General features: G+C 39.9%; 2 protein-coding genes across 2 annotated transcripts in view; both read right to left on the reverse strand.

Moving 5' to 3' along the window:
• Nucleotides 1-19,298, reverse strand: part of igsf11 (immunoglobulin superfamily member 11) — a 194,016-nt gene extending 174,718 nt beyond the window's left edge. Inside the window, exon 1 of the mRNA XM_057839955.1 lies at nucleotides 18,826-19,298. Within this exon, the coding sequence (XP_057695938.1) occupies nucleotides 18,826-18,886 (61 nt within the window). The 5' untranslated portion in view covers nucleotides 18,887-19,298. The remainder of the gene's footprint in view (nucleotides 1-18,825) is intronic.
• A 4,890-nt stretch (nucleotides 19,299-24,188) lies between these two features.
• On the reverse strand, nucleotides 24,189-25,593 carry LOC130917935 (protein SREK1IP1-like). The gene is made up of 4 exons (XM_057839722.1): nucleotides 25,507-25,593; nucleotides 25,346-25,425; nucleotides 24,876-25,076; nucleotides 24,189-24,357 (listed from the first exon to the last, which is right to left on the reverse strand). Exons 1-4 carry the CDS (start codon nucleotides 25,526-25,528, stop codon nucleotides 24,352-24,354), a joined length of 309 nt encoding a protein of 102 aa, XP_057695705.1. The 5' UTR covers nucleotides 25,529-25,593; the 3' UTR covers nucleotides 24,189-24,351.
• Between the last annotated feature and the right edge of the window lie 454 nt (nucleotides 25,594-26,047).

The raw sequence follows: 26,047 nt of genomic DNA on the forward strand, positions 1-26,047 counted from the left end.
CAAAATGTTAGATATGTCTATCTGAAGCAGACAAAGCTAATAGCAAACTGACTGACCCCTTTTGGGTTTGTATTGCGATTAAAACAACGACAACAAAAGGTCAGAGAAAATAATGTCTATTGAATAGTCTTGCATACCTATTTGGCCTAATTGTTGTATTATATTCATTATTTAAAGCTGAATCTTTCGATGCTTGCTTATGTGAAACTCGTTAGGTTCGGTACTATTACCAAGGTTGCTCTAATGAAAGCATACGTTTTAGAAAATGGATGGCTAAAAAATCAGTTTAAACCAGAAATAATAAATGTGAAGGCCAATTTGGTTGTTTTGACATGTTACTGTGGAGATTACAGAATGCATGTGGAGCTCACCAAATGGGCATTATTGTAATGCTAAGGTCAGCCATCTTTTTACTAAAGAGACAGCACTGAAAAAGAGTTTGGTTTGTATATTTAATTTATTCATGTAATAGTTCCTGTACCTTATTTAAACTTTTCTATTAAATTTTGTTTTTAACAATTTGACTCAATTATATACTTTTATTCTTATAATATATAAAGTAAATTGTAAATCGTTTAAAAAAATATATATATATACATATATATACTTTGACACTTACTGTACCCTATGTTGAGCAGCAAGCTATATAACTTCAACTCCTGCCTACCTCTGTATCATTTTCAGTGTGCCACCTGGTTTTATCTGCGGTCAACACCACAAGGAGTGCCCTGATTCTTCCCACAAGTGGCTGTTTACTACGGTCAAAGCTGCTTGCTATTATCCAACACTACTAAACTCTGCCAACATGGCAGTACATAGTATTTGAACAGCAACATAGAGCATTATAGAAAGAGCACAAAAATGTAGGGACATGCACAAATAGTTATTTTGGCAGATAGTAGTTAGCGAGCTATTACTGTATGCGATGTGTTTGTAGCCCTTATGTCCATGTGAAATTTAAACACAAATGTGCAACCATATAGTTTCCGCATGATTTGTGGTGGGAGGAATATAATGCAATGCAAAATGTGCACTAATGCTTTTCAATGTGTTTATTTAAGCTTTTGATCGCTAAGCTGTTATCCTGCTTCTCCCATCCCAGGTGCAACTGGAAACAAAAGCAACAATGTTCAGGTGAAGTCTACTGTAACACCGGACAGATGGGATCTCACCTATCTTTCTCTGTGCGACATACTTTATGGCTGTTAACACGCATAACATTTGATAAGCACTATTTGCAAACAATTTATACTCCCTTCACTCTTCCCTGGAAAGTATTTGTGATTGGTCACACTAAGGGAAAATAGACAACATAATGATTAATTTCAATTTAAAAGGAGGACAAATATAGACAAAAGAGAGAAAGGGCTAGTGAAATAACACCAGATATACTAGTACAGTAAAGACCTAAAAACACCACTAAGGGAAAAGACTAATGGGTACAGCACATTAAGAATCTTATAATGGAATTTGCTGCACTGTAGCCCAACTGGATCAGTCCTGGGAAGATGCAGTCTTGGAGTAGAGTCTACCACATAATATGAAGAAATAGAGTTCTCTTGTAAAAAAATGTTGGGTGCAGCTTCTATTACGGACAACTACTAGCTATCACCGGCCATTTGTTAAAGCAGTTAACCCAATTACAACATCAGTTCATAATCATGATTCATCATTATGACAGGAGATGCTTATTATTTATAGACAAACATCTTCACCTATTGCTGTGTTGGGCATTCACCCTTCATTGAAAGTGACCTACCTTTACTGCGGGGGTACCCAACTCGAGAGCCCCTATACAGCTTGTTTTCCATGTCTCCCTTCTCCAACACACCTGAATCAAATAATCAGGATCGGACTTGGGCGTTGAAGCAACCCAGCCAGCTAAAAGCATGTCCTGTTTCCTGACAATAAGTCCTTTTCTTATTTTTAAATATCCGAGCAGGAGATGCGTGAACAAAAGGCAACTCCATGTTAAAATTATTCTCAAAAATTTCTTTTTGTGCACTCATAAATGTATTGTAAATTTTGCTTTTGTCAGGATAAGTCAATGTAGTGCTCTGTACGGGTACTTATCCACAATTCTGTAATGAAGAAGGCATTGTGAAGAAAAAGTTAGACTTTCCTACTTGCCAAACTTCAGGTTAAAACAAGGGCGTAGGTTTGGTCTCAATATTGGTAGGGACGATATAACAGCAAAACCTGGATGTACACTTTTTGCTGGAGATGGGACATTAATAAGACCAAACAGATTGGGTGAACGGAGGTCAGGGCTACATTTCTCACCAATAAGAACCTAATTAATTTATAGGTTAAATGATTAATGCAAAAAATAAAACTGTAATTACTTATACTAACTCTATATTATTTAATTTATTATTATTGGATAGTCCTGTGTAGTTGCTGTGCTTCAAGAATTTATTTTCTTTTAACTACGCCCATCAAAGATAGTGGCCAGATCCAACATTATGGTTATGTCATGCTGGTTTCACAATCAACAACAATTTGACTAATATAATGTAACATTCCACTTTCTTCTCTTTGTAGATGCTATTCTGAAATATTTTCCTTCTACCGCTGTACATCCTGGGCCATCTTTTACAGCGAACCTATCCACATCAGCACCAAGTCCAAGCCCACAAATTCCAGGAAAGAAGTGCACCTTCCAAAACAACTGTCATATGAAAGTGCAATAGATGCTTTTGCATCAGTGAAGACAAGGTGAATAAGGTTATAGGTCAAGGTGAAAAAAAAAAGTTGCATTTTAAAGTCCATCCATCCATTATCTTCCGCTTAGTCCAGGGTCGGGTCGCGGGGGCAGCAGGGAAGCCCAGACTTCCCTCTCCCCAGCCACTTCAGCCAGCTCCTCCGGCGGGATTCCAAGGCGTTCCCAGGCCAGCCGAGTGACATAATGTCTCCAGCGTGTCCTGGGTCGACCCCGGGGCCTCCTGCCAGTGGGACATGCCCGGAACACCTCTCCAGGGAGGCGTCCAGGAGGCATCCGAATCAGATGCCCGAGCCACCTCAACTGGCTCCTCTCAACGCGGAGGAGTAGCGGCTCGACACCAACCCCTCCCGGATGACCGAGCTTCTCCCCCTATCTCATTTCGGTCGCTTGTATCCGGGATCTTGTTCTTTCGGTCACGACCCACAGCTCGTGACCATAGGTGAGGGTAGGAACGTAGATCGACTGGTAAATCGAGAGCTTCGCCTTTTGGCTCAGCTCCTTCTTCACCACAACAGACCGGTGCAGAGTCCGCATCACTGCAGGTGCTGCACCGATCCGCCTGTCAATCTCCCGCTCCCTCTCACTCGTGAACAAGACCCCAAGATATTTGAACTCCTCCACTTGGGGCAGGATCTCATCCCCGACCCGGAGAGGGCATGCCACCCTTTTCCGGCTGAGGACCATGGTCTCGGATTTGGAGGTGCTGATCTTCATCCCAACCGCTTCACACTCGGCTGCGAACCTTCCCAGTTAGAGTTGGAGGTCATGGCTTGATGAAGCCAACAGCACCACATCATCTGCAAAAAGCAGAGATGCAATGCTGAGGTCACCAAACCGGAAACCCTCAACGCTTCGGCTGCGCCTAGAAATTCTGTCCATAAAAATTATGAACAGAATCGGTGACAAAGGGCAGCCTTGGCGGAGTCCAATCCTCACTGGGAACAAATTCGACTTACTGCCGGCAATGCGGACCAGACTCTGACACCAGTCGTACAGGGACCGAACAGCCCTTACCAAGGGGCTTGGTACCCCGTACTCCCGGAGCACCCTCCACAGGATTCCCCTAGGCACACGGTCGAACGCCTTCTCCAAATCCACAAAACACATGTAGACTGGTTGGGCGAACTCCCATGCACCCTCGAGGACCCTGCTGAGGGTGTAGAGCTGGTCCACTGTTCCACGGCCGGGACGAAAACCACACTGCTCCTCCTGAATCCGAGATTTGACTTCCCGACGGACCCTCCTCTCCAGCACCCCTGAATAGACTTTACCGGGGAGGCTGAGGAGTGTGATTCCTCTATAATTGGAACACACCCTCCGGGACCACCACCCCAGTCTGCCAATCAAGAGGCACTGTCCCCGATGTCCACGCGATGTTGTAGAGGCGTGTCAGCCATGACAGCCCTACAACATCCAGAGCCTTTAGGAACTCCGGGCGGATCTCATCCACCCCTGGGGCCTTGCCACCGAGGAGCTTACCAACCGCCTCAGTGACTTCAACCCCAGAGATCGAAGAGCCCACCTCAGAGTCCCCAGACTCTGCTTCCTCAAAGGAAGGCGTGTCGGTGGAATTGAGGAGGGCTTTGAAGTATTCTCTCCACCGACTCACGACGTCCCGAGTCGAGGTCAGCAGTACACCATCTTCACTATACACAGTGTTAATAGAGCACTGCTTTCCTCTCCTCAGACGCCGGATGGTGGACCAGAATTTCCTCGAAGCCGTCCGGAAGTCGTTTTCCATGGCCTCACCGAACTCCTCCCATGTCCGAGTTTTTGCCTCGGCGACCGCCGAAGCCGCAGTCCGCTTGGCCAGCCGGTACATGTCAGCTGCCTCCGGAATCCCACAGGCCAAAAAGGCCCGATAGGCCTCCTTCTTCAGCTTGACGTCATCCCTTACCGCTGGTGTCCACCAGCGGGTTCGGGGATTGCCGCCACGACAGGCACCAACCACCTTACGGCCACAGCTCCGATCGGCCGCCTCAACAATGGAGGTGCGGAACATGGCCCACTTGGACTCAATGTCCCCCACCTCCCCCGGGACAAGGGAGAAGTTCTGCCGGAGGTGGGTGTTGAAACTCTTTCTGACAGGGGATTCTGCCAGACGTTCCCAGCAGACCCTCACAATACGTTTGGGCCTGCCAGGTCTGGCCAGCAACTTCCCCCGCCATCGGAGCCAACACACCACCAGGTGGTGATCAGTTGACAGCTCCGCCCCTCTCTTCACCCGAGTGTCCAAAACATGTGGCCGCAAGTCCGATGACACGATTACAAAGTCGATCATTGAACTGCGGCCTAGGGTGTCCTGGTGCCAAGTGCACATATGGACATCCCTATGTTTGAACATGGTGTTTGTTATGGACAAACCGAGCACAGAAGTCCAATAACAGAACACCACTCGGGTTCTGATCGGGGGAGCCATTCCTCCCAATCACGCCCCTCCAGGTCTCACTGTCATTGCCCACGTGAGCGTTGAAGTCCCCCAGTAGAACGAGGGAGTCCCCAGAGGGGACGCTTTCCAGCACACCCTCCAAGGACTCCAAAAAGGGTGGGTATTCTGAGCTGCTGTTTGGTGCATAAGCGCAAACAACAGTCAGAACCCGTCCCCCCACCCGAAGGCGGAGGGAGGCTACCCTCTCGTCTACCGGGGTAAACCCCAATGTACAGGCACCAAGGCGGGGGGCAATAAGTATGCCCACACCTGCTCGGCGTCTCTCACTGTGGGCAACTCCAGAGTGGAAGAGAGTCCAACCCCTCTCGAGAGGATTGGTACCAGAACCCAAGCTGTGTGTGGAGGAGAGTCCGACTATATCTAGTCGGAACTTCTCTGCCTCACACACCAGCTCAGGCTCCTTCCCTACCAGAGAGGTGACATTCCATGTCCCAATAGTTAGCTTCTGCAGCTGGGGGTTGGACCGCCAAGGCCCCCGCCTTTAGCTGCTACCCAACTCTCTGCGCACCCGACCCCTTTGGCCCCTCCCACAGGTGGTGAGCCCATGGGAAGATTGGCATTTTAAAGTGTTCTATGTTTTGTATAAGGTTTGTGTGGGTGGGTGTTAACCATATTGTAATAACAATTGTAATTTATTCATTTGTTTTTTTAAGTGTTTTTTATTGGTGCTTTTGAATAGTTATTAGAGCATTTTTCTTTTAATTTCTGCACTTGTTCGTTGTTGTTTTTTTTATATAATAAATTACAAAGAGATAATGTGCTTTTTCAGTGTGAGTGTTTAAATATATGTGGTGAAAACAGGGGGGGGTGCCAACAAATATGTTGCCTAGGGTACCAAATTGGTCAGGAACAGCCCTGCCTACTCTTCGAAGCGGGCGGAGGAGGGCATGTCGACATGTAACTTAATTCTGTACTGTGAGTGTGAGAGTGTGCATGTGGAGGGGGGTTGGTCAAGTCGTCAGCCAATCAATCGTGGGTTTGAGGAAAAAAAAAACATGGACTGGCTCATTCGGCAAGTGAAAAAGGGGTAAATGTAGGTCTGAACATAATGAAAATAATTCACTTAATAATGGTACGGTCAATTCTATCGTTACAACATATAGGTTGACAATCTAAATGACCCATATAACTGAACACATTTATATAACACAAATAAGGTTGCTTAAAAGTTGGTCGGGACAGTTTGAGCATTCTGAAAAGTTGGTAGTGGTTTGTCCCTACCATCCCTATGCAAACCTAAGCCCTTTGGTTAAAAGGTTAATTATATATGTGGAAAGAAAAAAGCACTAATACTACATATACATATGTACTAATACAACAGAAATCATTTCCCTCCTAAGCAGGTAGTAAAAGGTGACAAACGAACTAAAGAAATGAAAGCCAGTTCATCTTGATTTCATTCACTCACCTTGACGACAAGACATCTTCTAAAGACGTATCAATAGTTTTACAAAATATAAAAAGCTTTTGAATGTAGAGCTGTTCAAGTTTCTATAAATGACTCATTCTTCTCCCATAGATGCTTGTATTGAACACATGCAAAGGAGTCAAATAATAGAGACGTCGTCAAGAATACCACTCGCGGGCTGTAAATTCTCCAGACAATGGCCTGCTCCGTTCACAAATAGAATCAATTGGACATAATGCGGATGTTGTACAGCGGGGATGACAGGTTTCATGCCTGCTAATGCCTAGTTCGACTGAGTAGGACTCCAGCAGCTTATGTTTATGTTTCTATTATGAAAATTGCCATAATTTACAATGAAAGAATAAGACATTTGAATAATAAGAGTTCTCAACTTATGAAAATTGATTAAAAGTGAGGGTGTGTTTTTGTGGTGTGTGTGTGTGTGTGAGGGGGGGGGGATCATTTTGCTAAAATGATTCTCAGGAATTCGTGTGGCCCCCACGTGCTTGTATGCAAGCCTGACAATGTCGTGACATGCTCCTAATCAAATGACAGATACTGTCCTGGGGGATCTCCTCCAAGGTCTGGACCGAGGCGTAACTGAGCTCCTGGACAGTCTGAGGAGCAAGTGCCCGATGGACCTAAACATGATGTCCCACGATGTGGTCTGCTGGGTTTAGGTCGGGTGAACGCGGAGGCCATTCAGTCGTATCAATTCCTTCATCCTCCATTAACTGCCTAAATACTCTAGCCTAATGAGGTCGCACATTGTCGTGGACCAGGGGGAAGCCAGGTCCCACTGCGTCAGCGTAGGTTCTGACAATGGGTTCAAGGATTTCATCCCAATCAGTGTTGTCACTAATGCGTTACTAAGTAACGTTACTGCAATCTCCTTACTAAGTAACATGTTACTGCAATCTGATTACTTTCTTCAGTAACAAGTAATCTAACGCATTCATTTTTCCAAACCAGTAATCTGATGAAAGGTAGTTTCCTTAGAGTTTGTGCGTTACTATTTTGTTATTGCCTCATAATGTACAGTATGTAGAACGAAAAATATTGTAGTCATGTACGAAGAGCATTTTGAATAGAAAATGCCTGAAAGGTTTCCGCTACGTGTTCGTAACCGCTCACAGTTACTTCCTGTTTTGGTCTCGAGTAGGGCTGCAGCTATCGAATATTTTAGTAATTGAGTAATCAACTGGAAATTCTATCGATTAATCGAGTAATCGGATAAAACAAATATATTTTTAGGTGAAGAGCAATTATACAGTAAATATACATGAGAAAACAAGACATTTCATCTTATCTTGAACCATTTTCAGTCTATCAATGTCTTTATTTTCGATGTATATTGTTGAAAACAGCCAACAATTGCATCTCAGATGTAACTAGAATTTTTAAAAAAAGACAAATTCACTGCTTTCACTCAAAAAAAACCATAAGATCTTATTAAAAAAATACATTATATTATATTATATTATAAATATATATATATACTGTATATATACCTAAAAATGCCAGTACGCTTGATAACACATATCACTTAAAAGTTAGGATTTTTTTTACCACGTGTTTCAATTGAATTTCTATTTGTGTCAAGCCATTTTTAAGTTCTAGTTAAGTTTTAAGTTAGTCTAAACTGTAAGTCCTAATAGAATTTTGAGTTTTTGCAGTGTTCAAAATAAATGTATGATACAGGTTGTATTGGAGCACATTAGGGACCAGTGCTACTTGGTGTTTTATCCAGCAATGACTACTGAGCTAAAATTGATAGTTAGCATTATTGAGTTTTTATTTTACACCCTTATCAATCCACAACGCTATGTTATGTTAAAGCCTGTATGAAAGACACGTTAGCCACGGATCGACAGTGGTCATAATTAATAGAAACCCAGCCCTCCGCAGGGCTAACGTTACGTGAGCTAAACGTTAATCTTATGTATTAGCGCTTAGCGCTCTTTATTAGCGCTTAGCGCGCTACTGCTTTAAGATTGCGGCTGTTTACTAACGCTGCCCAGACGCGGTCGAGTCTGTCACTTCGCATCTAGTTCAACATACATGTGATCTCTATGAGACTCATCAGACGCTACCTACCTATCAACTAGCATCGTGCGGGCTAGTATTTAGCAACGTCGGCGTTGTTTGTTGCGGCTGTCGGCTGATGTAAGTTTTTTATTTTTATTTTTTTGCTTCTTCCTCTACGCACGTGACATCAGCACGAAAGTAGACAATTTTTATTATCGTTTGGTTTCTTTTTGGAAGACACAAAAACAGCAAATCAGCAAATTATTATTTGTTTTTCACTAATTAATTAATTATTACTATTAATAAATCACTAATTATTTTCATAGTTCCCACTTTTTCCTAAAAGAAACAATGTAATAGTGCATTTTAAAAGAATTACACTGCCGATTCAAACAACCACTGGGACCCACTAGAACCACTCAATACTGCCCAGGCACCTCATGAGCCTTTGGAATCAAGTGCAATTTATCTGGCGAGGAAATATATTGTATGTGGATTAAGGAACACATATATACACTTTTTGCACACACCTGTGGGATTAATATTTGCACAGAAACATTTCCTTCAGCATTGATCTGAGCTCATAAAGGGTCACAATGAAAAACACTGCAACTTTTACAGGTACTACCGGAGCTCAACTAGCCAAAACTGACTGAGTGCTGCAATACATTATGCGCACATAAGTGAATGGTAAGTTCTGAAAATACAGAAAGTCAGTTGACATTTATTTCTGCATATAAAGTGTAAAATCAAGTAATATATATTAAGTCAGGTTTGCACAGATAAACTAAAAAAGGACCCCAAGAAAAATGAAAAAACACGGAAATAGCTAGATAGATATAATTCATCACGTTTGATTCGACAGGATGTCACTTAAGAAACATTAGGGGCCCTATTATCGTAAAACATCTATATCCAGATCAGTACAAGTCTGTGTCAAGTGAAGGGCTTAGACCAGTTTTAAATAATTTCACGGACAGACACAAGCATGCACTTCGGGAGTCAGATGCATCGCTTTGAGGCATGTACACAGATGACTCATTCATACCAATAAGCAGACTTTTTTAGATTCTCTTCAATAGAGCACGTTTGTTGGCACAGCTCGTGCTCCTGATTGAAGTAGAAAGTGGTTTGGTTAGTGGAAAGGTGACTCAAGATTGGTATGAGGAAGTTAAGCCGAACTGCCCCACAGATCACTGAATTTGGCACGGGACATTGCGCAGTGAAATTGGTATTTGGGGCTCGCCTTCCAGCTGATTACGTGCATCAACCCTCCCGCCAGCCCGCGATATTCCCGGTGTTTCGGAGTGTGTGAAAGGGGCTTCTGTCTGTCACTCAGTAATACCAGGGACTTGCAATGGAACTGACTCCCTCTTTGACAGGATAGTAAAAGTGCGCCTCTCATCCACTAAATTGTCATTGCACCTGTGCAGTCTATGACAATAGGGTCCAATGTTTGCTTTTGGAACATACATTAAATTAAGACTTAAAAGAAAAAATATTAAATGATTTAAATCAATCCAACAAGCGTAACTTAACCCACCTTAACATTGTATGTGCCAAAATGTCCCTTACTTTACTGATTTGATGTTGAGGTCCCATCTGCAAAGATCCTGTCAAAGCTTCAAAAGCAGCAAGGTGTGAACGACATAAGAGAGATGGCTCTAAATATTTATGAGACCAGAGCACACACGCATGCACACCCCCAGACACACACACACACCCTCAACTGATAAGCAACATCAATCTAAGACTTCATCTCATCTGAATGCAAATCATTTCTGCAAGATTGCAGAAATCACCGTTTTCATACTTCACTTTAAGAGTGATGATGTCCCTGTTTGCTGATTCTTGCCAAACACACGTTTGCTATCCACATAAAACAAATAGTCTTCCTTGCAGTGCTTTAACAGATGTTTTTTTTAATATCTACTGTAATTCCAAATTTTCAAAACATGTAGTTTATAGATTAGGGTAACACCCCCAACCATTAATGTAAAATACAGCCAGTTAATCGATCAAATATCATTCAAACTAACATTTACCTTCAAGCCCATGACTTTCTCATGTGACACACTGAACAAAAGGTACAACCCAGTCAAAACCTCAAATGCCCAAACACCTCAGTGACCACGTCAGATGTTTGCCCCAGATGCTTGGCCAACTGCCGATCAGCCTTTAGGGCCTGGTTTAATGTGTGCTTAAGAGGCTGCAGAACGGGGCGACTGCTGTGCTTTCCCTCCTCCAAATATCTGCCCATCATTTATTCATTTTCACTCCCAGGACGGCTGCTGCCGCCGTCATCTGAGGACCACGTCGTCTGAAGTTTTCCACGCCTCTGTCGCTCAAAACATACGTACATGCACACACGAACATGCACTTTGCCAACGGTCCCAGCGGTCTTTTAATTTTTTGAGAGCCTATTTTTAGTGAGAAAAATAATCGAGGTGGAAAGTTCCATCTGCCCAACACTCATGTTCCAGCTGCTCCTTTTTAGCAGCAGGCGAAAAGAGCAGTGGGAAAATGCTGCTTATCAGATAAAACTGACACAGAGAGGATTTATTTATCACATGAATTAAGCTTTGGCGGGATTTATACAGATTGAGGCACCTTTCTATGTTGGAAGACTGCATCTTGTTTTGTGTCTTCCTCAAAAACAGGAATGATGTAAGAATGTGCGTGCAGCTTGTCACTTCTTAAAGCTCTGGATCTCTGGTCTCATTTTTAACTTACACTTAGGAAGTTCGGCATTTAAGCTTTTCGCTTTTAACAGACTTGACTTGTCTCATCTGATATCGGTCAAAACTATCGGACTAAGTCAGTCTGATAGGGATCCTATATTCAGTAATATTTGCCCGATGCTGATATGAATGGGACGTTTTAATAGAGTATGGAGAACAACGACTAGATAATAAGTAACAGGTTTGGATTTTTAAGACAGTTCTGCTAGTAAATATACAATTCCTACAAGGGTCTAGTGTCCATCAATAACATTTTGACAGACATTTGTCACACAACCTGTCACCAGTGCTGCTCAATGAATTTTATTATGCGTCATATGCATCATTTATTATCTTCTGTTTTGTTCCGCACTAGCGAACCAAACAATGTGTGAACACTGGCTAAAAATGGAAATTTGCCATATGATCAGCTTTATTAACAAGCATATTTAAGGGTCAAACAATATTCTTTCTAATTATGCGGACGACAAAATATCAATGTTACGTAAAGTGATAAACATTTCATAATTGACATTTCGAAGTCTGTAGAAGTATTTAAGATCCTGCATCCTTTCAGTGTCAGATTGATCAAAATTGACCAGGCTGGATGTGTCTTTTCAAACTTTAAAAGGTTATAAAGTTCACAAAGAAAGTGCAAATTCAGCTTGATGTCAGTATGCACGCCCTGAATGCCAAAGCACTCGACAAACACCCCCGAGTTGTTGTATAAACAGATGGACAATGTCATGTGAACTGTTGGATAATCTGAACATTTCTGTAGCTCCTATAAATGAGCAGTGTTCTGTGTTACTTAGAATAATGGTTGAAAAGACTGGAGCCACCACCAGTACTTTAATGTAATGTGCTCAATTGATTGAAACTCAATGATAGGTCTGCCCACACCCCTTCGGGGTTGTTCTGGGTGCAACATTAAATCTGGGTACACATACAGAGAAGCTCTGTGCTGAGATCGCCAAGAGGGGTTCATCGTGACAATAGCTGAACCAATCAGTTTGAGAGCATAGAGCCGACACTGTTTTCTGTTTTTGAAAGGCTAGGCTTTGAGAAGGCCTAAACAAAACATATTTTTGAAAAACTTTGAGACTTTAGGTCGCTGTATAATCAGTTTAAAATAATTCTATAAATCTTGCTTACCCAGAGAATGGCATTGGTAACACGTTTGCCTAATTTTAATGATTATAAAAATCGCAAAGAATATAAAATGAAACTCTGAAATTATGAAAAGTTGATACCTCCTCAAGGCTGGTGGATGCTTTGAGCTGACAGCACTACCTCACTTGACCTGAGCCTCTTAATCAAAAAAGCTTGTTGTTGAGTACATCATTAAATTTGTAGTTACTGGCTGAATAATGTAGGGTGACCAAACGTCCTCTTTTGCCCGGACATGTCCACCTTTCACGTCGTGTCCTCGTCATCCGGCCGGGTTTTATAAATTCATGAAAATGTCCGGTTTTTATGATTTTTCACAGGACCAATTTGAAGAGAATATCTCCGGCCGCTGGGGGGCAGCGCTTGCCTGCGTTGTCGTGGCTCCTACTCGCAGGGGCGGGAGAAGGAGTAGTTTACCCCTTGTATTATGGGGCATTACCGCCATCTTCTGGGTTGACGGTTTGGCAAGAGAAGAGGCAGTTACAGACTACAATAAGGAGTAGTTTTAAGAGACATTTATCGTGCTCAGTACACCTTTCTGTAAGTTTATCTTCTGTTAATGTGGCTCATGTGTCTTCTATTATACAATATATGGGTACAAAGAGATGCAGTATGTTGAATTAGTCTTGTATTAATTGTTCTGCGTTCGTGTATTTGGTTTAATGTTAGAATTATATTTTAAGTAGCCCAGTTGCCCAGTAGCCTGCCCAGTTGTTAAGAGTTTTTTTACGATAAATACGTATGTAATGGCAACTGTTGACTTCTGTCGGAGCTTTGTACTGGCGTGATCTGTAAAATCCTGTTTGATGTCAAATCGTTGCGCTACCGATGATTGTAAACTTAGATAGCAAAGTTTGATTTTGCCTCGCTAATAGGGTAGCTATCAGTGAGCTAAGCCGCGCTAGGCATTATGGGAAACATAGTTTTGAACTGCTGCGTTTGGAAACATGCTGGTTGAATAGTTTGTCGGTTTATTTTGGTTATTGTTTGCGTGTAATCTAGAACATTGAATGGGAATAAAAATTGAGTGGGAATAACAATTTCTCAACGACAATTGTCGTGATAGTAATTTATAAAAAAAAAATTATGTGGCACAAGCCTATTGTGTGTCTGTATTGACTGTACTATATTTCTACGGGTCTGCATGCTATTTTTTTTGTCTTTTTTTTTTTTTTTTTGCCTTTTTTTTTGCCTTTTTTTTTTAAATAAAAATAAAGCCTGTTAAGTAAAAAAACTTATTTCCATATAGTATATAATTTATACTATATGACATTTTTTTTTAATAAAACTGAATTTTTCTGTCCAGACTGAGGAGGCACACATTATTAAAGTAAAATAGGCATCTTTGAGTGAACTGCGATTAAAATTCAAGTATCTCGAGGCTGGGCCGAGTGTCCTCTTTTTTGGAAATCAAAATATGGTCACCCTAGAATAATGTGTTTAATGAACAGATAACTTTCACTAAAGTGTCTCTGTTATGGGGACCCACACACGACAATGAACAAGACTGGCATTACATGACCCCGCCACGAGTTTAGCAAGCTTGCTAGCGTAATATTTGCTAGCTCATTAGCTTGCCAGCTAACCAGCTAATAGCTAGAAAAATTTTAGCTCCAAGTGTTTGCAGATCAGTTAAAATCAACCTTAACATCACAGTATTACGACAAAAGTAAGAATTCAATTCTCACTTGCAACAACAGCCCTTCATCAACAGGCCACCAAATTGCACTGGTCAATCACTGAACGTTTATTTTAACTATCACCATTTATCTGAAATACTTTTATTAATTTAAAAAATGTAGAACCCAAAGGGAGCTCTAGTTTAAATAATTATGATGGTGATATACCTGTATATTGATTTATTAATTAGCTGATCTTTACCAATTATTCATACAATATGTATCAGAAGGAATTAAATAATATAAACCTTTACATAGATTTTGTAGGGCAGTCCACATACACAACAGAAAATGTACAGTCGCCACTGCTTTCAAGTAAAGGTCACAAAATACCGCAACAAACTATCCCGTGTCTGTTGACATAATCAGACGATCAATCTACGGATAAATTGTGACATGCAAAGCGTTGAGGTCAGTTCACACAGCCAAAACAACCAACTGCAATCAATGCATGGGAATTTATTTATAGACACACTTGTGTCTGTCCTCTGAGACAGAGAAGAAGAGGAAGAACTGTCCCTCAAACAGCTTGTGTTGATTTTTACTCAGAGGCCGTGGAAAGTTGCATTTTGACATACAGTAGATGGTCTGAAAGGATAAAAGAAATGTCTATTGTATGCCTTTTTAATCTGTACTATTTCCTTACACGATAGCCCAGACTGAAGCAATCAAGCAAGCTTACTCTGTGTGTGATTTTGTGTGTTTGTGCATATGTGTGTGTATAAATGTGGTCCTGTGGAAAGCATTGGTTTTCTGACATTGAGTTGAGACTTGGTCAGCAGTTGCATCATTCAGCACATCTTTTTTTGTCAGAGAAAAAGATGACTTTTTTTTTAATGATGGATTATTATGTTTGGGTGCTTGAAATACTGTACTGAGCTCCTTCCATTCATGTTTAGCAGCATTTATGAACAAGTCAGATAAGCACCAGGTTTTCATTAGTTTGAGTGTTTTAAGATATTTTAAAACTGATTTTTTCCAATTAAGTCTTTTAATGCCGATGATTTCAGAGAAATAGGGTTTACTGAAAGCCGTCAACTTTTACATAAATCCTTATCTCATGTCCATTCCATTTTGACTGAGCGAATGATCAGCCCTCCCACTCAAAATGAATTGGACCACTACCACCACAAATAGGGCTGGAATAGTTAACCTTACATATGATTTAGAATTGGAAATATATGAAGTTTAAAAAAAATGAATGAGTTTTTAGTTCTCACTCAAGAACAGGGGTCGGCAACCCATGTTTTAAGAGTCGCATGCAGCTCTTTAGTGCTGCCCTAGTGGCTCCCTGGAGCATATTCAAAAATGTTTGAAAATGGAAAAAGATGGGGGAGAGAAATATATTTTATGTTTTGATATGGTTCCCGTAGGAGGACAAAAATGACACAATTTTTCAATTTTTAGCCAACTTAGTCATTTTGAAAATAGGCTAATATAGCTAATACAGATACACACAGCATGCGTTGCCTTCATTATAAGGTTTATGTAAGACTTTTAATTTTTTGTGGCTCCAGACAAATTTGTTTTTTGTGTTTTTGCTCCAATATGGCTCTTTCAACATTTTGGGTTGCCGACCCCTGCTCAAGAATTTCCTGCATAATTTGACTGTTATTTCCATATTTATTTCCTACAGGACCGTTCATTTCCAAATACAATACAAACAAATTGGTGAGACTGTTTCGCCAACTGGATTGTTCCGCTGGATAGCCCATATGGCTCATTATTGATTTCCAATTACTGTTTGTACAGTTCTCACGAGGTACATATTTCTAAAGGGTAAAAAAATAACTTTGGAAAGTTTAATACTAAAACAAAAGTTTGTACATTTTATTCTAATTTAGTGTGATTTTGAGTGTTTTCATTATCTTATATATTATTTGCAAATATTTACACTTACAGAATGAATATATTTATGCAATCTTGGTTCAAGAAAAAGAAAATTATTGCAAAAAACATTTTAGAGGATATCCAGCATCAATGGAAAGACTGATTTTATATCAGTGTGTTATTTTTAAAGTTAAATCACTTGTACTGCAGGCTATATTAGTTTAAAGCAGTACTTCTCAAATAGTGGGGCGCATGGGACCTCGCAGAATATACATTTTTTGCCGTACTAGAATAACGTGCAATTGGACATCAACTCAGTGGGTGGCAGTGTCGTTCTCATTTTCAGAGTATACACAGTATTTTTGCATTAAACAATAGCATACAGCGTACGTAGCGTTTGGCTTCACTTTTATTACAGGGGAAGATGAGGAAAGACCGTTATGTTTCCAGTTTCATACATTTTTTCACCGGACAGGTGGAAGCAAAATCCATGAGGACGTCACTTAAAGACATTAGTCCCCATTTACATTGATAAGCCGATTGAATTAATTTCAGCGAAAACGTGCCAAATACTGCCAACAATCGTCCTGCTTTGCTGATACTGCCTGCAGCATTAGACATGGTCTCGGTCATGCTGGACGATACAAGTGCTGCAAAAATAAAAACTGTCCCTCTGTCCAATGACCATACGCAGAGTTTAAGGGGGCCCAGGGGGGCCAACCCTCCCGGTGGCTGAAAAGTGTCATTGCATGTAATTGACTTTCCTATATATGTGTGACTAGCACCTTAGACAGTCATTTGCTTTGCTTGGCCAAAACCACCCAACCAAGGATTGAAAATGTGGACCCTGAAGTGCCAGAGAGCACCCACAAAATGGTGATCGGAGTTTCAATTTGCCCCACTAAAGACGCTAATTGTACAACAGAGCCACCAACGGTGTCTTGCCAATGTAGTTACCACCGTCAAAAATTGTATCCCCTGGCCGCGGGAGCACACACACACACATTACTTATGAGTTATGTCGACTTGAACAAATTAATTGAAACCAGAAAAGTACCACAGTTATATATTTTGGAAATTGGCGTTTATTAAACTGGAGAAACTCCATACAGGACTTGAATTACAGTAATAACAGTTATAAGTCATCCTACTAGTAAAACAGTAAAACATCGCCTTTTTTATGTTCAGTACGTATGTTACGTTATACGACAGAAAAATAAAGTTTTCTTTTGACTAATGGGCCATGTTTTAAAACCTCATAGATAACTACATCACCAAAACACGAAAATCAAGCAAATCAGTGCAGCACAGTGGCTCCGCCCAGGGGATACAATTTTTGATGCGGGTAACTACATAAGCACGACACCGGCGGGCGTACTATATTCAATGGATGACGATCTTGGCGATAATTATGGCTGTCCTAAGTAGCCTGATTTAGAATTCCCCTCATGAATTATGGGAAACAAAACTTGCTCTTTCAACTTATTATTATAAATATATTTTTGTAAGTTTGTAAGTCAAGATCTTATGCCCCCCTCCCCCCCCCCCCCCCCCGCCTCAAAAGTCAAACTTTGCCTATGCCAATGACATGTTTGGCATATTGTGCTCTGAGTTAATGTTGCTAATCAATTTGAAATTATTATCATTTACCGATTGTATTAAATTTTAGTTTTTAGTATAAAATAGTCCAAAAATGTGCCTTGAATGTTTTGTTGTTTTTTGTTTTCGTTCAGGCAAATTAATGCATTTTAAAATTATTTTCTGTTACAAACAAAAACAATGTTAATAAAGTTATACTTTATTGTAATTTGATCTTATTTTTTTATGTTAACTATGAATCAATGTTATGCAGAGGTATGCGTCTAATAATTTAATGGATGAATGATACGATTTACAGTGGCGGCAGAAAGTTTGGGGAGCACTAAACATTTACTTCAACCTAGGGGGGGTAACAAAATAATTGAGAAGCACTGGTTTAAAGTTTAAACCATGGGTTTGATTTTTATTCAAATGAAGAGTGGCTCTAAAACATAAGAAAGTCAACTAGCATTGATTTCATTTTTGCTTGCATAAAAGACAACACCTGACAAGTGAAGTAAGGTAAATCAACACTTGTTGTAGTCGCACACTTCACTCTCAAACGGGTTGTGCTGCTTGGTCGAATGTTTGTCGTTAATCGCGGGGATTACCAACGCAGCCTGACCACCCGGCCTTAGTCTCTATTTCAAAACACACGGACACGTCCACTTCATGTGTATCTGCAACAGTTGCGTGGGCTGTAGATTTATCAGATTTGTGTGTGTGTGATCGAGAGAGAGAGAGAGAGAGAGAGAGAGAGAGAGAGAGAGAGAGAGAGAGAGAGAGAGAGAGAGAGAGAGAGAGAGAGAGAGAGAGAGAGAGAGAGAGAGAGAGAGAGAGAGAGAGAGAGAGAGAGAGAGAGAGAGAGAGCGCATTTATTTACAAGAGTTTGAGAGAATGCGAGCGCGCGCATGGGATATTAACGTGCACTGTCGTAAGTGCCGAGGACAGAGATGCTTGCATGCTGAGTGAGGAAAAGAAAGTCATTTGGAATCAGTTCTTTAGTTTGGTGGAAATGTGGGGATTTGACTGCCGGGTATGATAAGTACTATGGGGAGGATGGAGTGGGAAGGAGGATCAAAGGGCTGTGTGGCACCCGCCCAACATCACAATTCCAAATGCCTTTTTCTCCCCAATATGATTAGTCCACGTGATATATTAATTGTTGTTATTATATAATAAAATAATAATAATAATAGTTTACAAGTATAGTAAAAATAAATAAAATAAAAACTCACCCTTCATGCAGAAAATGAGCAACCAGGCTATCCATAGGTCCGAGTTATGAAACTTCACCATTGTTCCAAACTGTTCAGTTCTGTTCCACGATCAGTTTCCTTGAAGAAAACTCGTCCTAGTAATGGCATGTGACATGGAACAAGTGGATGTTTTCACTCAGCGCAGCACAGCCACTTGGTTCGCCCAAAACAAAGTGAAATGTTCACACGGAGCCCCCAACTCATGTCCGGTCCGTTTTACCGTCTACCGTATTAGTGCGTTCCCGGCGCTGATCAGTCCAGGTCTTCTGTGAAATTGTTGTGCGGCCCGTCAATCTACGCACGTTTGATGGAAAGTCCAAGTTGGACCGAACAGAACCTCTCCACAAGCGTCTTAACACAACTTAGACACACGTCCCAAACTGAGCGTTTCCCAGCATCCTTGGTGAGTGTCTCCAACGCGTCCTGTGGCGCTCCATGCTTCCTCGCTTGATCTGCTGCGGCGGAGTGGACCGGGTAGTAAAGTTAAAGTTAAATCATCTTAGCTTCCGGTTTGTGCCATTCAAAATAAGAGACAAGCTAGTGTACCTTACTGTTGCAAAAATATCACATATTCAATAAGGATGCTTTAATTGCTGGTTTAAACGGTGTGGTTCCCATAAGAAGGTTTGCAAGTTAATATGCTGTATTTCTGCATTATGTTCTCAAACTCTGTGGAGAAACTCCAAAATTTCCTTTTTTGGCCTTATATTTTGTTCGATAATATGTTGACTTCCTGTTCGGGTTGAATGTTTCTGCGCTCTTGACGATATTCAGGCGGACAATTAGAAAAGGGCTCCAGTCGGGTTGTTGCTGGGAGACCGTTGACGCCACCAAAAGAAAAGTACAAGCGCTCTCTTGTGGCGCGTCCATAGATCGACCCATATTATGGAAACAACATGACGTGCACCGTGTTGTGTGTAACAAGGGCGTAGGTTTGCATAGGGACGGTGGTGACATAACTTGCAACTTTTCAGGATGCTCAAATTGTCCCCACCAACTTTTAAGCAACCTTATTGCATAATGAGTTCAGTTATATAGGTAATTTAGATTGTTTCCCCATATGTTGTAAGGTTAGAATTGACCCTACCATTATTAAGTGAATTAATTTCATTGTGTTCAGACTTTACCCCTTTTCGCTTGATGAATATGCCGCTCCATTTTCCCCCCCTCAAATTCATTTTTGATTGGCTGATTACTTGTATTTATTTTCAACATTATTAATTTAAAAACATTTTATTTGCAGCCTATGCTGGCACATTTTTCCATATAATCATCCATTAATCATAGTCGAGGTTAAAAAAAATGTTTTCGGGTTTTTTTTTTTTTTTTTTTTTTTTTTTTTTTTTTTTTTAGTTTAGCCGTGCTTGCTGACAAAACAGTAATGGTTTACCTTAAGGAAGGCTCCATTTTTATTTATTTTTATTATACCCTGAATAAGAAGTTTTTTTCAGTTATATTTATTTATTTAGACAATTTACTAAGACAAATTTTTATTTTTTGCATTCCTGTATCGTTAAGAGTTTATTTAAAAGTTTATATTTATTGTGTATGTAAATATAAATTAAATTGTGTTCAAATATTGCAATTTGAATTTGCTAATAAAATCTTGACAGTCATTTGTATACAAGTTTTCAAAATGTTTTAGTCATTTTTGAAAACAAAAGTTTGAATTGAATGCTGTATCACCTGAACCAATACACGTGAAAGTTCATATAAGTCAATATACTACCTATTTTGCATCTATCATTTAACCTATCAATTCGGTTCATATTGGTGAGAAGTGTAGCCCTGACCTCCCGTTCACCCAATCTCTTATAAATGTCCTGTCCCCAGCAAAAAGCGTACATGCTGGTTATACTTGTTATGTCGTCCCTACCAATGTTGAGACCAAACTTATATGCTCTTAGTGTGTAATTTATCCTTATATCTATGGATATTTTTTTTCACACTTCTCACAACTTTCTCACTTCACATTGCCTTTGATGAAAATGGCTTTGGCACTCAAAATTAATAGTTTTCTATCTTTGCATTGTTTTGTACAATATGTCCAGAAATCCCGAACATAATGCGCAGTTTAGCTTCATAAGTAATTCATTACTCAATTTTTCATGTTTTTGATTAAGAATGTTTGTAATAATTATAGTCGGTGTCATCTGGCCGGTTTATATCATTGCAGTCATCAATGAAGTTAACATTTGTACGGACAGTATTTGCTAAATTCCCTGTTGCCAGAGGCGTCGCGTCCCATTAGGCAAACCAGGCAATTGCGTAGGGCCCCCAGCCAGCAGGGGCCCCCAGAGGGCCAACAGATTTAGCACACGCAGCTTTACTGCAGTGTCGCAGCGACAAGTGTTGGGAGTATTTCAATACCATGGAATTATTTGGTAGAGTATCTAATGATTCTGTTGTCAATCCCAATCAGGACTACCCATGTCAAATAGATTATAAATGTTTAAAGAAGTCCAATCAGCTATTAATAACACATGATTTTTTAAATAGTGACTCACCAAGTACTCTCTGGAAAGTCCTTGCCAAGTTGTGTTATGTTGATTTTCACAGGCCACCTGATTATTCATGTGACTACTTAAACAAATGGTGATTTTTTTTTTCTCCAAAAAAAGTCTATTAATGGGTCTATCGTATTCCTTGTCGAATACTCTATAAGAAAAATATAACATATATGCATCTAAAATAATCCTAAACAATTTTATTAGCAAATTTAATACTCATTTTGGTCAGTAGTCCACCAATCAGTGTTTTTTACTAAATAATTTGAGTTTGGTGGGTCGTAGGGCATATCTGACTACTGATTTCACACAAAGGTATATACCTACGCATCCAATGATGGTATTTTTGTGTTGCTACTCTTTCTTCTATTGCTCCAAGTACAACTGACCCCCTTACTTGCACACGCTCGAAGGGCCCCATGTTGCTTGTTGCCTGGGGCCCCCGGGGACCCTTGCTACGCCTCTGCCTGTTGCCTTTACTATTTTTCTGTTGGCAATCAGTAAGAAACAAGCAAAGAGCTAAGATATATTCTGTATTTGATTGCTCACATCAAAAAAGTCCAGCTCATTAAGATGATTTTTTTCCCTTAATGTTTTGTATATCATTGTATCGCTGATGTGTGTTGATATCAATGTAACAGTTGGCAACATATTGGACTAGTAGTATATGCAGTGGTTAGTGGCATATTCTGGATTTGAATCTTAGCTCCACATATTTTGAACATTTTTACATAGAAGCTGATAAAATGACATCTAAAGGCAGGACAAACAATACAACATGACATCACAGGCACAATGCTGTTGAGTCAATGGCTTCACACTCAGGCAGTAGGCTATAGTGTGACACAAACGCAGTGAAATAAACCATAATTTGTATTATGGTTACAAGAGTGGTGTGAAATAAGAGTACAATATTAGGATCATAGGTGGGTAGTAACATGTTCCATTACTCTGTCAAAGAACTTTTTGAGAAAATGTACTTCTTTGATTTGTGAAGAAGAAACACTACTCTTTCTGCTTTGGGCTACACTACACTCATTACGTTTTTCTTCTTTATTCTACTTATTGACTTTATTTTTGCCAGAGATGCCAACAATGGCTGTTTCAGTTTCACCAATGAGATGTGGCAACAATAACCGCATGCACCAATCAGAGATAACAATGTTTTTCTCCACTAGAGGGCGCTCATGCTCTTTGGACGGGTGAAGTTTCAAGTGTCTGGTCTGAATTAGATGATTTTTGTGTCATCTTTTTGACCTAATGTGGTCATGTTATAGGCTATTGTAAAGTATCATAATAAAAGCTCATATAGATGAAGTTGTGCTGAGGAAAAAATATATATAGCATTATTTTTTTTTATCTGACATTGTAAGCAGTTACTCACAATGTTACTCATAACTTGAGTATTCTTTTCAATGAAAACTTTTTTTTTTTTTTACTTGGACTTGAGTCAAATTTTTGAATGAATACTTTTGCTTGAGTAATATTATTTAGAAGTAACGCTACTCTTACTTGAGTAAAATTTTTGGTTATTCTACCCACCTCTGATTAGGATTGAGCCAAACGGGACACAGATGCATCTGCCTTGTGAAGTCTGTTTTATAACATACATATGTGTCTGTCCTTCTCTTGGTTTCACATCATAATGAACATTTTTCAAATCTTACATTTCTTTAACAATTTTAGAGAGGTGGTGGGAATCTGTAAATGAAATATCATTAATCAGTCATGAGCCATTACAGTGACTTAATGTTTGTGCAAAGCATTTTCAGGCACAATCTTGTTTTTCAAGTCACATAATGATTGCATTGACTAACCTGCTGATATTTCCACATAGCAATAAATGAGCACATATTTGAAAGCAGCAGACAAATACTTTAATCATCATCTTTTAAATGATTAATTGATATTTGCTTCATGTTAAGTAGACCACTTTTGTCCACTTTTCTGATATCACAAATTTGTCCAAATTTGCTTCTATTATATGTTGATGATGATAAATAATGCTTATCACTCTGGTCATAGGGATCATTTTTTACACTCATAAACCATCAGCAATGATTTAAAAATTTCAATGGCAACGTGCAAAACTTCATTTCTATGAATTTCTGAATCTTCATATAATCATCTTTGCTTTCTTAGGCATATGTGATCACCTGTTTTTTTTTTTTTTTTTTTTTTTTGTATAACTTGGGTTTCTCGTGTGTGTGTGTGTGTGGGGGGGGGGGGGGGGGGGGTCCTCTTGGGGGTGCCATGATCCCCGCAGGCACTATGTCAATGACCCCTTCTGTAAATTTCAATTGGTGTAAATGTGAGTGTAAATAGTATATGTGCCCTGCAATTGGCTGGTATATTGTCCAGTATGTAGTCAGCTGGGAGAGACAGTCCACTTGATAAGACACAGCCATAAAGAATTGTTTTTATTTACATTAGATATTTCATATTAATTATGAGGAAAGAATTTATTTCAATTTTAATTATCCATGATTCATAAGACCTGTTATTACAAAATTGTTTGAAGTCCGTTCAACGGACACTGCACAAAGAATATGTGATGTCAGCAGATTGAATAAAATTGGATGGACAGACTATTGTACTTAAAAGTTTTGCATTATTTTAAAGGTCCGGTTTACTTAATTTTTTTTTTTTTTTTTTTAAATTTAAAAAAAAAGGAAAAACATCCACCTGCCCAAAAACTATGGGCAAAAGGCTGGCATATAAAATAATTCCACAAACACATTATATTTAGTTTTATTACATGCATGGACATATATGATTAAGCAGCGATTATCATAAATTACAGCCCTTTAATTATCCCCCACCCCACCCCCACCCCCACCCCCACCCCCAAACTGGTAACACCACCTTGTGGTAAAACACATTATTTTCATATATGTTGTTTAATTACAGTATATACTGTATACTTCCCTGAAATTAAAGATTGCATCCAAACACGCACACACACTAACAGCACACCAGACTGGTCCCACAGAAAGCATCAGTTCTGGAATGACAAAATGACAAAAACAGCAACGATTAGTGCAGGAAAAGGTGACGTCATTTATTAAAGAATAACATAAATGCCACAGCAGGTCTATTTTATGAATGAAAAGTTCAAATGTCAGAAGTGTCCCTCAACAACACAACAAAATGACACACAGCAATCATTTGGAGTCTTTTTAAGTCCTCAAAGCGAAGGAAAAGAGCCATCAGACTATGTGACTTGGCTTTTTGTCTTGTTTTTTTACCTCTCACCCTGTTGTATCGTGCTCATACAAGTGTGACTCAGAGGGAGTGACACTGATTGACAGTGAGAAAAGCTGCAGAATATGAATGCAAGAATGTAGATAGCAATTGGAGGTCAGTGTGTGTCGTGAAAGGTGGCACAGCTGGTAAGACCAGTTGTGGGTGCTTGGCAGTAAGACAGCATTTAGAGCGAGGCGTGACAGGTATGTTGTGAGTAATGAGCAGCAATGTTTGTTTCAAGAATATTCAAAAGAAATGAAACCACAGTAAACTCACCTCATCGCTACTGCTGGAGGAAGAAGAGGAGGAAGAAGAGGTGTTTGACCCTTCCCCACTCTTGTGGTCTTTCTTTTTCTTCTTGTGCTCTCCACCCTCCTTTTTACCGTCACATTTCTTTCCATCCTTTTTACCGTCACATTTCTTTCCATCTTTTTTGTCACATTTCTTCTTGTCATCACTTTTGTCTTTGCTGTCGCCCTAGAAGATGCAATTATGACATAATACAAAAGTAGTGTCATTATCTATTAGTATTCTGCAGTTTGTTCATGCCCACACAGGTCAAGTACAGCCAAAGTAAGACAATACTCGTGTTTTTTTTTTTTTAATCAAGAAAAAAAAGGAAGGAAGGGAGAAAAATACCCCTTCGTGTAATATGAAAATAATGCCAAATGAATTTGCGTTGTGTATAGGCGTTGCGCCATTTGTTTTAGGTGTGATGCGTCACTATTTTGATTTGTACAAAGTACCTTCTCCTCCTTCTTCTTGCTCCAAGGCCAGCTGAACTCATCCTTTGATGCGTCCTCCTTCTTCATCGGTTCCTCTACCGCTGTAAAGGAAAAATAAAGTAATGTGACAGGTACAAAGTAGCATTGCATATAAGACAGACCTGAGGGTTTCTTTAACTCACCTGAACTCAGATCGAAAGACATCTTGATTTCTCCCTAATGCAAACGACGACGATGACAACAAACAGGAAGCACAGAAGTGGAGAACCTGCTCTGATCGTTGCGCCTTGCTGCTATATGATTGGCTGCTTCATCTCGTAGGACACACCTACTGCCTCCAGACGGAGAACTCTCCTGGCTGGAATTTCCTTTTTCTCCTGTTTTTTTTTTTCTTTAATTTTATTTTTGTTTGAATAAACTTAACTTTATTACACATTCAGCTGGACGTTTCACACACATCAGTCCAAATTTGGAATACACAGTCAGGAAAAGAATTATGTGACATCTCTGTGACAGAGTTTTGGGAATCCCACGAGGCTTAACCCACCCTGAATACAGTATTAGCCTTAGCCATAAGAAATTGCATTATAAGTATTTTTTATTATTTTTTCTCCCCTGAAAAACAAGGGCTCATAGAGTCATGCGCTCACACCTTCGGCTGTGGAATGCGAGGCGGCTCAGTAACATTTACTTACAACTGGAATTACCAACTTCAAACCCTAT

The sequence above is a fragment of the Corythoichthys intestinalis genome, chromosome 6 (assembly GCF_030265065.1).
Source record: "Corythoichthys intestinalis isolate RoL2023-P3 chromosome 6, ASM3026506v1, whole genome shotgun sequence".
Classification (NCBI taxonomy): Eukaryota; Metazoa; Chordata; class Actinopteri; order Syngnathiformes; family Syngnathidae; genus Corythoichthys; species Corythoichthys intestinalis.